Source organism: Rosa rugosa, chromosome 4, assembly GCF_958449725.1.
Source record: "Rosa rugosa chromosome 4, drRosRugo1.1, whole genome shotgun sequence".
In the NCBI taxonomy this organism is placed as follows: Eukaryota; Viridiplantae; Streptophyta; class Magnoliopsida; order Rosales; family Rosaceae; genus Rosa; species Rosa rugosa.
This window is the reverse complement of record NC_084823.1, coordinates 7690838-7705116: the sequence shown is the minus strand read 5'-3', so window position 1 is coordinate 7705116 and position 14279 is coordinate 7690838. Positions and strand designations below refer to the sequence as shown.

Genomic DNA, 14279 nt, shown 5'->3' with positions numbered 1-14279 from the left:
GCACCCAATATGGTCCATAATCTTTAGTCTAGAGTCTCAACCTCCTTTAATTGTGATCCCGAGTAAGGTAAACCAACAAGAGTCAAACAACCTAACAACCAAAGAGTTTTTCAAACCTAAACCTAACTATGATCTCGACATCGTCTTCAACCCAAAATTTTCATTTCAAGAGCAAAGGCTAAGAGACTCGATTTCGATCTCTATCCAAATAATACCTTTACGAAAAGATGGCATGTCTGAATCCTTCATGTTACTAAACGTGTTTCTTATCAGCCTAAAATTCATATAAGATCGAAATGTTAGTGGGATCCCTTGAAGAATGATCTAGTATGAGTGGAGCTTGAGAAGCATTCATTTGATGTTCTAGACTCCATCATATTCGGTCTTAAGATCGACTAGAGCCTAATTGAAGCCAAATGATCCATCCATCCACACTCGAGTTCGATATGTCGAGTCTAAGAAGAAGAACTAAACATAGTTAAATTCTACCTCCTACGTGTTGAAATCCCCATTAATTTTCCAACCATGTTATATGTTCTTCTTTTACTGCACTGTATCTCTCTTATCACAAAGAAATTCCAATTACTCTCAAATCGATCAAGCAAACATTTCACCAACCACAAACAGGAGAGTGGATTTCAAAATCATTGGTTTGGAGTCTTCACTCTAGACCACCTTCCCGAGAATACCAAGAAGACCTTCAAGAAATGAGTTGTAACCCACAAGAAAAGGAGAAAACAAGTGTACCTTTGCTATTCCAGTTTGATTAACACAAATCATCATGATCTATGATACCAACTAAGCTTGATTAAAAATCTGATACTGCATGGAGATAGACTGATATTTATGCCTTTGCATCAAGAAACCAGAGGCATAGAACATGGCGATTGATTCAAGACCTAGCTGCTGAGGGTTGCTCTCTTCCATGGTTTATCGCTGGAGATTTTAATGAAGTGATGTGTAGAGCAGATGAATCTAGATGGCTCAGTTTGATGATACTATGACCTTTTGTGACTTGATCGACATGAAGTATTCAGGTAGCTAGCAGATATACTTGGCCACTTGGGTAAACAAACACACTAAAGAAAGGTTGATTGTTGTTTTTGTACACTGCAGTGGAGACATAGGTTTCCTTATTCTAGGGTTGTGACTCTAAAACCTTCTGAGTCTGATCATTTCCCTATTCTAGTTGAAGTGTGTGAGGGCAAGTTTGTGTTTTGGATTTCCAGCAGCAATAGCCCTCTTGATAGAGCGAAGACCAGGCCCAAAATCGATCAAAGGCGTGACTCAGGAACGATTTTGTTGTAACAAGCTGGATGGTAACAGCAGCGATTGGAATTGGTTTCAGAAAATGGAGCTTATAAATGGATATGGTGTGGGAGCTAGATGCCTATGAGTTTAGTGAGGAGGAAATTCCAGCAGTGGCATGGTTTTGGGTTTGGGATAAGGCTATTTGGGTATTGATGGCAAGGTTTATTAGAGATAAAGCTTGATCTCTTGCTTGAAGTTTCTGGGTCGTTCTGGCTTGATTTCCAATAGCAATGTACCTGCTTTTTTATAGTGGAGGTAGGCGGGGAAGATCAGTGATAAGAACCGAAGGTTTTGAAGGAGTATTCTCAGTTTTGGTGGGATAATCCAAAAGCTTTCTAGTTTTGTTTTCTCTATGAAACTAAAAGAGTGGAAGCTCGTTCAGGCTATGAGAGTGGAGGTCGGTGGTATAGGTATAGGACGGTGCTAATTCCAGATTCTACGCTGCTGTGATCTTTGGGGGATTCTAATCCCCTAATTTCTGCTATTTTAATTAGTGATCACAAAGTCTTAGGGTTATTGGAAATTGAAGTAGGATTACTGAGGATATGAATTGGAAAGCTTCTCCATAGATTTTGGGTTCTTACCAAAAATGGTGAAACACCAATCCCAGCAGCAATTCTTGTTAGAACGATGTTTCTGGTTTAAGGGAGAAAATGGGTTTTGGGCTAGAGACTAGTTAATGGACATTGGGTGAGGGAATGACTCTGGTGGGCTATAAGTTTTGCTGGGCCTGCTTTCATCTCTCCACTAGCCCATTTTAACATTTTGGTTCCTCAAGCATAAATTTTGGTCCCCAAGTCCAAAATCGTCGATGGGCCTTATCTTAGTAATGGGCCTCACATAATCCGTTATCTTCCACACCACATCCCTCCATATAAGCTCCAAGTGTATAAACGTAGCTTGGGTCTACGTGTATTGCATGGTAATTTGGCGTGACGAATTCTTGAAGATGCATGTTAATTGCTTGAGCATTTGGGCTTGCACTATTTCTAGTTAACTAGACCTTCTTTTGGGCTGCAATGAGCTTGCTTGAAGGCCCAACGAGATTGTCGGTTTAATGAGTCGTTTCTTCATGTGTCGCTTATAAAATTGACTTGTGGAATTTTGGGTGTCAACAAAGGGAATGCCACTTGAATGAACAAAAGGAGACCGAAACAACGTTTTAGATTTGAAGAGATGTGGTATACACATGCTGAGTATAAGAATATCATTCAAGTAGGTTAGTCTGTAATGCCTTCAAGTAACCCTTTAACACAGGTTGTTGAAAGAATCAATAATACAGGCACTTGTTTATTACAATGGCACAATGAGGAACTTTCAGAAAAGCATAATGACATGAGAGTTTTACGGGAAAAAATGAATGACATCAGGACAACCTTTTTCACCTTTAGAATATAAAGAGCAAAGACAGTTGCACATTTAATACTGTACTTTGCTTACTCAACAGGAAACTTATTGGAGGTAGAGATCAAAGGCTCTTTGGTTGAAAGAAGGGAATAGAAACGTTGCTTTTTTTCATAGAAAGGCATCTACCAGGAAAAGGAAAAACATTATCAAGGGCTTAAATGATTCAGCTGGTGAATGGAAGACTGAACCAGAAGACCTTAAAGCAATTTTGCATGAATACTTTACCCAAGTGTTTCAAGTTGGTCTTGTAAATGGTGATGTTATCGAACAAGTGCTTGTTGCAGTGCCCACTAAGGTAATAGAAGAGATGAATGCAACCTTATTGCAACCTTACACTGATGCTGAGAATAAAAAGGCTTTGTTTCGAATGCATTCCTCGGAGAGTCCTGGACTGGATGGTATATCATCCTTTTTTTTTTCAAAAATATTGGGATATTTTTGGTACTGAAGTTTGTTTGGAAGTTAGACACATTATTGGAACTGGCAATATAGAGCAAAACGCTAATCTTACATACTTGACTTTAATCCCTGAAGTTGAGAATGTAAAAGAGGCACAACAACTAAGGCATATTGCTTTGTGTAATGTGCTTTTCAGAATCAGTTCAAAAGTGTTAGCCAATGGACACAAGTGCATTCTATATGAAATTATCTAATCACTTCAAAGTGCCTACGTTCTTGGTAGGCTCATTTCAAATAGGGAAATTCGTCCAAACAGTGTCTGAACTTTTCCAGACTATTAATTTTCATACCTATACTTTGAAAAATGTCATAATGGTACCTGAAGTTTTGGCCCCGACCCAATTTTCGTACCTAGAAACAGTAAAGTCGTCAATGACGTTAAATTTTGAGGGGTAAATCTGGAACTTCAGGTATTCTCGACCAAAAAAAAAAAAAAAACTGGCTATGGCTCGAACTGTGCAGCCTAACTCGAGATTTGCAATTGCCATGTCTTTCTTTCTTCTTCTTCTTCGAATTGTTGCTGCATCGAACCAGCATATGTATATACTTACGAGTATTACCAGCGAGCTCTTCCGGTTGAGAATCGCCGAGCTTCGGACGCTTCGCCTCCGGCTGCTCCTGCTTGGTCGGGACCTGATCAGAATCTGGTCGCTTCGCCGGCGCCTGTCTCTCTGGTATGTGGATCATGGCGGACTTGAGAGAGAGAGAGATGAGATCTGTAAATTTTGATATGCGGTTCAGGTTCAGAAGACATATAGGTACAGGATCAGAGGAGGAGGAGGAGGAGTGAGGATCTTAGCTTTCGATTCGTGCTTGCTTTAGGGCTTTAATTTTGGTTGCGAATAGAATCATCGTTGTTTTGTTCTGTGCGGCGTTTGGTTTGAAAAAGAAAAATTCAAAATTGGTATCCAAAATTAGGGGTTCTATCTATCTGAAGACGTCGAGCAATTTTAACACAAGTGGATGTTTTGGTATAATAATTAAGCTATAATCGAATAATTGGTTCTGCAGAAAGATAGTTGATAAATTTGTAGCTGTTGAAATATTGAAAAGAACAGAACCAATAGTAAGTTCACGGTTTGATTCGCGAAATTGCTTTAGTGTATGTGCTCTTATATGCATATGGATATGATTTCGGCGAGGACATTGTTTGATCTCGTGGAATCAATTGTTATTCTCAGAACAGGATATTTGGAGAAGCATTTGCAGTGTTTAATGATACAAGGCGGGTTGAGAGAATTCATGGCTGAGATTTTGAGGATGCGGAGACTATAGGATAATAATTTGATCCAAATGCAAGGGTGGTGTGGAGAAGGAAACCAGAAGAGAGAACAAAGCGTGAAGTTGCAGAGAGATAGGAGGATGAATACTGAAGTTCCAGATTTACCCCTCAAAATTTAACGCCGTTGACGACTTTACTGTTGCTAGGTACGAAAATTGGGTCGGGACCAAAACTTCAGGTACCATTATGACATTTTTCAAAGTATAGGTATGAAAATTAATAGTCTGGAAAAGTTCAGACACTGTTTGGACGAATTTCCCTTTCAAATAATACTCTTGTAGCAATTGAAGCTGCACATATTATGCACAAGCTTAGAAACCAAGAAGAAGGTTTTTTTTTGTTCCTCTCTAAAGCTAGATATTAGTAAAGCCTATGATTGGCTGGAATGGAGTTTTCTGGAGGTTATGTTGATTAAACTTGGTTTCTCACACAGATGGGTTTAAGTTGTTATGTAGTGTATCACTTTTGTGAAATATGCAATTTTGATAAATGGTGAGATTACTGATTGCATCACCCTATTTAGAGGTATAAGACAAGGTGACCATTTATCACCTTATTTATTTATTCTATGTGCAGAGGGTTTATCATCTTTGATTACTCAAGTTGTTGATACAAATCAATTGATGGGTTTAAAAATGTGCCCTGAAGCTCCCATTTTGCATCACATTTTCTTTGCTAACAGCAACTTCCTTTTTGGAGCTGCCATTGAAGAGGAGTGTTGGTTATATAGAGCTATTCTCAATCTATATGAGCAAGCTTCTAGGCCAGAAGGTGAATTTTTAGAAAAGTAGTGTTGTCTTTAGCATGAATGTTACTCAGGAGATGCAGGAGACATTGGCTAGTGTATTTGAGGTCAAGCTGGAAACTGATCATGACAAATATTTGGGACTTCCTCTTAAAGTTGGAAGATCAAAAACATAAAAGTTTGCCTATATTCAAGAGAAAATGACAAAGAGTTTTTTGGGTTGAAAATCTAAAATACTAAGTGTTGTTGGCAAGGAACTTCTCATCAAGGCAGTACCGCAAACTATGTCTATCTATCCCATGAATTGCTACTTTTTGCCTAAATACCTTTGTGGTGACACAATTTTTTTGGGGTAATACAAACAATAAGAAAAGGATCCATTAGGGGTCATGGGATAGGTTATGTTTAACCAAATAAGAAGGAGGCATTGGTTTCAAGAATTTGCATGCTCATAATCTTGCAATGTTGGCAAAGCAAGGTTGGAGATTTGTAACACAACCTCATTCTTTAGCATCACAAGTATTCAAAGCAAGGTACTACCCTCAATGTTCTTCTTGGGAAGCTATATTGGTGATTCACCTTCTTTTTCATGGGCAGCATTCACAGTGCAAGGTCTATATTATCTGCTAGGGTGCATTAAAGGGTTGGAAATGGTACTAGTATCAATATATGGAGAGATAATTGGATCCCTGACATTTCAAGGTACATGATCTCTCAGCCTATTAATTGTGAATTTCAAACTGTTAGAGCTCATCTGTAAAGACGCAAACTCTAGGTTCACTCTAGAACTGCATCATCTTTTCCAGCCTAATATTGTGGAAAGGATTAAATGCATTCACATTAGTAGGCACCAATTAGCTTATCAATTCACTTGGAAGTTAGAGAGTAAGGGTTTCTTCTCTATCAAGACTGCCTATTGGATAGCTGGAGACAAGGTATTAGGTGATACTTTGGCCTCATCTTCTAATGGTGATCCATTTAAAAATCTTCGGAAAGTTTTATGGAAAGTAAATGTTCTAGAAAAGATAAAGATCAGTGTATGGAGAGCATGTAACAATCTGCTACCAACTAAAGCAAGATTACTCACTAACGGTTCCTAGGGTGATACTAAGTGTTTGTTCAGTCAGCACTTCTTTGAAGATTTAATCACGTGTTCTGCGGGTGTCACATTACAGCCACCATACATGCAGCACTAACTTTTAATACTCAGGTACATATTTCACCTGTATTTCAATTCAAAGAAAGGATGCTTGTGAAAGCTTGCACTTTGCAAGCTAATATCTTTCAAAAACTACTTATGGTGATTTGGGCTATCTAGAAAAAATAGAAATACCATGTTTTGGTCAGAAACTTCAATGCCTCCTCAAACAATTCGCTTAAGTAGCTTGGCATGGTATAAAGAGTATAAAGTTGTCCAGGGTAGTGATGCTAAAAGACAGAAGTCACAGAAGAGCAAGTATTGGAAGCCTCATTTGCAGAATAGATTAAAATTGAATGTTGATGGTGCTTTCTTGCCATCCTCAACTATTGGTGGTGTTAGAGGTGTTTTAAGAAATGCAACTGGTAAATTCATTACTGGTTTTTCACATTATATTGAGCATGTTGCCTCTGCATAGCAGGTTAAGCTAATGGCAAAATTAAAATGGGAGTTGAGCTACTTCAACATATGCATGATATTAATGTTGATTTTGAAAACGATTGTTCGCTAGCAGTGTAAGCTATCTCTACCACTGAACTGGATTTTTCCGAACACAGAAGCTTGATCTTTGATATTCAAGCATGTCTGAAAACCATTTCAGGATTGACAATTCCTCACACTCCTAGGAACACAAACTATGTTGCTTACAAACTAGCTAGTTTAACTTATAAGTCCAATATGGACACTGTTTGGCATAACAATGCTCCAACTATTGTGTCGGATACAATTATCTATGATTGTAATCACCTCATTTGATCAATGAATTTTTATCTTTACTAAAAAAAATTATGATTTAATTGAACCAAATTTATTACATTGATAACAAAGTTATCACATTAGTTTTACACTATTTAAGTATAATTGAATTAAATTACAATATTGACAACAAACTTGTAAGGGAAAAATTCATGAATAGTACCTGAAGTAAGGCCCACTACGAATTTCAGTACAGCAAGTTCCAAAACATAAACTTTGGTACATCAAATATGAAGCCCGACCCAATATACATACATGACGCCAATGACTCTGTTAGTCTAAATGCCATTGCGCACATAATGAAGGGCAAAATTGGTTTTTCATTTGTCAACGAGTTTCCTCTCTCTCACACTCTCTCTTACTCTTCCTCTCTCTCTCTCTAAACCTTGCTCACCGACTCTGTGACCCTAAACCCTAGCAATGGCCTCCGACGACCTCTCCACTGTGTCATCCGGTTTGCTACACTTCTCGATCCCCTCCACGGTCGATGACATCATAAACCCTCTCTACAGCAACTGAAAAATCAACCCGAAGTCAGACCCAAGCCTCGACGACCCAGACCCGGAGCTAAAGTCGAAGCTGATGTGCGGGCTGTTCACCAACGTCAAACTCGAGGTTAGGTCGATTGTCAGAGGCGCATCTCATGACGTCAAACTCTCTCTTTCTCTGTGTTGTTGTTTTCTCATAACGATCTGGGTAAATTTCTACCCATGAAATCCTTACACTAAAAATTACAATCCAAACAACAACATTTGAAATCAGTAAATTCAGAATCCTAGAGATTTTAAGTCTGAAAATTTTAAATCTAAATCCAAATTCAAATTCAGTATCCAAATAGGGCCTTGAGGTTTTTTGATTTGTTTGCGTTGTTTTGATCGAAATTATAGTTTGGATTCAATCAAAGTCACTCGATGTAGGTGATGGGTGATGATTGGAGACTGATTGGCCAGCGGTCATGTCCGAGGTCAGTTGTGAAGGTCGAGCGGTGGTCAATGGTTAAAGGTGTGGGTTGAGTTCTGTGAGGGGCTGGAGAAACTGATGATTAAAGGGTGGTGATGCTGCTTGCACGCTACACTGTGCAAGCAAGTGAGAGAGAGAGAGAGAGAGAGAGATTGTGCCCAGAGTAAGAGAGATAAAGAGCTGGGTGCCCACAGTAAGAGAAGAGAGAGGGTTGAGTGCTCAGAGTAAAAAATTTGAAGACACCAAATTACCCTTTAAATTATGATACATATCACTACAACTAACGGCGTCATTGACATCGTGTATGTTTACTGGGTCGGGCTTGGAATCTGATGTATCAAAGTTTATGTTTTGAAACTTGATGTACTAAAATTCATAGTGGTCCATAGTTCAGGTCCACTTACTATCTTAAGTGAAGTATCTATCTCTAATAGAACCAAGATTATACGAGAAATGACTCACGTTACTACAATGGAAGCAATTATATTATTACATTTATTTATAAATGTGTGTATGATATGCAGGTATGTATCGTAGACTTTTGAAAACAATTTATAACATTACACAATTAATCGATTAAAACTCATAACGTTCTTCGAATTTTCATTCCTTAGAACAAGGCAAATTAAAGTATGGTTAAAAGAAATCAATGTACACTCAAATCCCCATTAAGTACGTACCCCGAATGCACAAAGCTCTAACCTCTATACCAGTCTCCGACCAGACTATGTGATAAAACAAGGCATATATAATACCAAATCCTTTTCTTCTTTTAAAAATGTACAAAGAATACGTAGTTTACAAAAGATGCTGAAAAACCTTGGGCCAATGAGGTCTGATTGATCTCATGTGGTAATCAGCACTGGACTCAGATGTTAGTTGGGTTTTTGTGAGCCACGAGTGGCTAATATTGTTCCTGGACTGGTGGGCTACCTCCTCCCATCCAAATATCCTCGTAAAAAAAATATTAATAATAGGGTGGTTCTAGTTGGACCTCTAAATTTGCTATTTGGACCTCCTATATTTAGTACACCTCTAATTTACTTTTTAGAATACTTGAAAAACTAAGTAAACCTCCTTATTTTTACTAAAACACCCTTGAACATGAGATACAATAATCTGTTAATCTACTTTTTATCTCTATCTTCAACTACGAGAATAAGAATGAATCAAAATCACATGATATTGCTCTCTTATGAGTATGTCTCTCCTCCACCAAAATTAATCAGAGGGTTGGTTCTTGATCTTGATATGTTGCTAGAATCCCTTTGAGTTTGCTAAAGAAGGATTTCAAAGGTTTTGGGTTGGAAGATTGAGTAATAATTATATCATAATATTCAATTAATTTAGTTTAAGAAAATTTCAAATCAGATTGTTTTGAATTTACTTTTGTATTAAATGATGGGCTATGTATAGAAATTATTATTTTTACTTAGTTGTTTTAGGTAAATTATAAAACTATATAGTAATATAAGGAAATTCCAGAAAAAGAAAAAACCAATTTAATTGAATGTTATTTTTTTTTTTTTTGAAAAGATTGAATGTTATATTTAGGGAGGTAAGAAAAATATATTTTTTTTTTCTCACACTGTCTTTATTTGTCTTTTCATATGACTTGATAAAGTCTATTGATAACTTTAAAAAGTTAGAGGTCTAAATATCAAATTTGGAGGTCCAACTAGAACCACCCTTAATAATAAGATGGTGACCTCTTAAAGCATACATGTTGAAGGGTTGTAGGCTTGAAGAATTAATAAGGTACTTCTTGCGCAGACTACTTAACTTTTTTATTCAAAATGAAATGCAGGAGGTCGAGAGTATTGTTCCTCTAGCAGCACATGAGACTCGAAATACTTCAGATGATTTGACAGCTCGTGAACTATTTCATAAGAATCACGAGAAATTGATGGTGGAGGCAGAAATATCAATGAAAGGGACAGCAACTTCTTGTACAGTTGTAGGTGCTTTGATTGTTACCATCATGTTTGCCGCAGCATTCACAATTCCTGGTGGAAATAATGGTACATCAGGCCTTCCAATGTTCATAAATGAAAACTTGTTTTTGGTGTTTATAGCTTCAGATACTATATCCCTCATTTTTTCCACAACTTCAGTTATTATATTTTTGGGAATCCTCACATCACGTTATGCAGAAGAGGATTTCCTCCAAAACTTACCCACAAAGATGATGATAGGTCTTTTAACCCTTTTCATCGCTATTGCCACCATGATGATCGCATTTTCTTGTGGCCTTGTCATTATGCTTCGTGGAAAATATTCATGGGTTCCTATTCCAGGCATCTTGGTTGCTAGTATCCCAGTGACCTCATTTGTGTGGATGTTGTTTCCCCTCCTTGTGCAGACTTTCATTTCTACTTATGGACCGGGAATATTCAACAGGAGAGTCAAACAGTGGTATTGAATTCTGATGTTATTCGTGGTGTATATCTCTGGATTTGCTGCTCAATCAGATAATTCATCCAAAGTCAGTTTTTATTCAAGTTGTATTTAATTAGTTTTGGATTTCGTTTCAGATTTCACTGTTGTTTCATTGTTGGCAGTAAGGTATTATACTATTCAACAAGCTTTTTCACCCAATTGTTCTCCATGCTTTGTAGTTCACTTTGTTACAAATTAGTATTGAACAACAGGAACAAATTTATTTTGACTTCCTGAAGATGGTAGCCAAAAAAATAAAAGTAGAGTCTGTGTAGTTTGTGGCATGAATCAATGATCGACTGACTGGATCGGTTTTGAACTGCTCAACAGTTTGATTTTGCCGAAGTCAGCTTATTTCACCGGAAAACTGATGCTGCACTGTTGATTTTTTGTACTATACATGGTTAAGGATCAAATTAAAAAAGAACAAATACAATGAAATTGGTGGCTTAATATGGCCGTCTGATCAAACTCCAGGACCCAAGAATGAAATTATGCAGACATAACAACTAGCTGGCCAAATTAACAATTATACATGTTCAAATAAAAAACCATCGATCGATCAATGATGTATGTCTTTAAGAAAATGATTTGGAGTTGATCTGTATCCTTTTGCATTCCAAACTCGGTAAACAATTAAATTGCAATTCCAAGCAGCTTCTAGTTTTATCAGATACCCATAAATGTACTTTCTTTGCAATTGAAGGTTTGTTCTGTGCTTTGGTAAGTGTCGATCATATATCTTTTGCTGGATTTTGTTTAAGGAAATTGGAATGTAGAGAGAATTGGGAGAATAGTTGTGTGTATTCATTGATAATAAGAACCCTATATATAGGAATTACAAAGTACATAATCTTGGAGTACAAGGATTCTTATTCTAACTTGGAGTAGGAAATCTCTCCTATTATAACTATAGAACTAATCATAGTTTGACAAGGCACACTAAATGTCAACATTCTTCAACACTCCCCCTTGTGCCGTCAAACTTGGTGGTGACGCTTTGATCGTTGCCTCGTTAAAAACCTTGCTCGAGTAATAAAAACCCTGTGGGACAAAAACAACCTCGAGGAGAAGAAAAAAAGTACAACACGTCCTTCACTCTTCGAGATCGAACATGTAGACATCATACCTCCTCCTGATTCGACATCTCCCCCTGATTACTACAATCATGGGAGTTCGGATAACTTTCTCAATCCGATGCTCTTCACATGTTTCTCGAAGGTAGATTTAGGTAACGACTTAGTGAATAAGTCCGCTACATTATCCTCTGATATATGTTTGGTGTTGTCGCCCTTGATGAAACCTAACTTCATTTGTCAATACAAGCTACATTATCCTCATAAATGCATGTAGGTTCATCTGTGGTAGACTTCAAACCACAAGTTCCTCAAATATGTCTAATTATAGATCTTAGCCATATGCATTCACACACAGCTTCATGTGGAGCAATAATCTCTGCATGATTCGAGGAAGTAGCAAGTAGCAACAAGGGACTGTTTTGTAGACCTCCAAGATATCGCGGTGCTTCCCATGGTAAAGACATAACCCGTTTGGAAGCGACCTTTGCAAGGGTCAAACAGATACCCTGCATCAGCAAAACCATCAAAACATCACCATCATTTTGATGTAAGGGAGGTGGGTGAGGCCGGCCACCCTTGGTGGCGGCGGCAGTGCTGGCGGTGGCGACATAGCCTACCACGGCGGTGTAGATGGCGGCGCTTTGCCGTATGGGGTCCTATCCCAAAATTCCGTCATTCCTCTTCTATCTATAGGGATAAAACAAACACATATCTATCGTACCCTTTAAGTATCGAAAGATTGTCTTTACACCAATTCAATGGCATCACGTTGGCGCAAGGCTACATCTAGCCAACAAATTCATAACAAATAAGGTGTCCGGTCTTGTATTTTGTTAAGTACAATAATGCGCCTATTGCACTTAGGTGAGACACTTCTGCCAATAAACATGTCTTCATCATCATCCCTGGGACGAAATGTATCCCTCTTAGGGTCAAGACTACCGATGGTCATGGGAGTGCATCTTGACTTTATCAAAATGCCAAAGTATTGATTGACACGATATACAAGTTCTAAATCTAGACAAAACCGTGTTCTCCCAAGATCCTTCATCTCAAACTCGGATTTCAGGTGTTCAGCGGTTTCTCTTAACTCTCAAGGGTTCCAATTATGTTTATCAACATAAATCGCGACAATTGCAAATCCGGAACTTGTCATGGAAACGCGGGCATAGTTCATCATATCCATTCCCAATCAAATAGTCACTTTAGTGAGCGTTTCAACCTCATTGCAAATGTGCTCCATGGTCTAGAGCCACTTGACTTGGGTAAATAAAGTTCACAAGAACCTTCATTATATTCCGTATTTAGATCCCCATAAAGATACGTAGTGACCACATTTGTAAGCTGCATGTTCAGTTATTCAAAAACTACCAAAATGACAAGGTAGTGGAGTGCAATGACATCCATTACGAGAGAATATGTCTTCTCGTAGTCGATTCGAGGGTGTTTTGTGAGAAGCCTTGCGCTATAAGGCGAGATTACCATCTCTTTTTCTCATCACGCTATCTAACGAAGGCCTATTAATGTCAACATGTTTTATGTTAGGAGGTGTTGGCATCTCAGGCTCGAATCTTTCCTCTTCGTTAGTGAATCCAATTTAACCAGGATCACATCTTTCCATTTAGGCTAATTTTCTCTACGTTGGCATTCTTCAATGGAGCAAGGTTCGATGTCATTGGTCTCAATAATCCCACGTTCTCATGTACAATAGTGTAGTTTGTAGAGATCTCTATATTCACAGGAATTGGTTCTAACATTGAGGCATCCCTCAATGATGTCTCTTGGACATAACCACAATTCGGAATATTCTCATGAGACGGATTTTAAGTATCAATGATCAATGGATCAAGTTGTACCAAACTCGCTCTCTTCCTAGGGCGAGAATCCATCGAACCTATGGGTCTCTTATGCTCTCTAGCGGAACCCATGGCCTGTGACGCCATTATGCCACCTTGTGGTGTCACCATACCACCATCCATGGTGGTGGTGCTGTGCCCATCTCTTATGGGTGGCGTCTGACACGCTAAAAACAAGCACGCAATTTAATCCTGCAAAATGTCATCGTTAGTATATGGTAAATAGGGATCGTTCTAGCCGGGGATTGAGGGTACACCTGTAATTGCATAAACAAATAAAGAATTAATAAAAGTACAAATTATTATTTACAAAAATAAAACAAAGAAAAGAAATATATACAAGTAAACAAAAATAAGGGGGTTTTAAGATTATAAAATTGAAAATTAAAATAAATAAAATAAAGAAATCGTAAAAACACATATACAATGGTGGAACGCAAGGAACAAAGATCAAACCACAATCATATGAATGATATCCAATTACAATTCCTATAGTTGATTTTCTATGTCATGAGAAAGAAGTTGACCATGTGAAACGTTAAAAGCAAACGATTTCCCATATTTTACTTTCCTTGAATAATTGATCTAAGTGAAAGCACATAAATCAATCCTATTGAACATGCAATCATAGTCTAAAAAACTAGCTAATCAAGAACACATTCAATGCATGAAGAACAAAGAAAGGATGTCAACCAAAGTGCACAACCTAGTATGAAAAAGTTCATCTATTTGCAATCCTCCTTAATTGATTTCGACTTTTGTCCAAAGCCTTTACTACTTATGAAAT

The 14279-nt window shown here is 37.8% G+C and overlaps 1 protein-coding gene across 3 annotated transcripts in view; it reads left to right on the top strand.

Moving 5' to 3' along the window:
• Positions 1–10832, top strand: part of LOC133742164 (uncharacterized) — a 28051-nt gene extending 17219 nt beyond the window's left edge. For 2 of the 3 annotated variants that reach the window (XM_062169845.1, XM_062169844.1), the window contains exon 9: positions 9926–10832. In XM_062169845.1, coding sequence (XP_062025829.1) covers positions 9926–10540 — 615 coding nt within the window. In that variant the 3' untranslated portion in view covers positions 10541–10832. The remainder of the gene's footprint in view (positions 1–9925) is intronic. The other variant, XM_062169846.1, reaches the window with a different exon arrangement.
• Positions 10833–14279: the final 3447 nt, after the last annotated feature.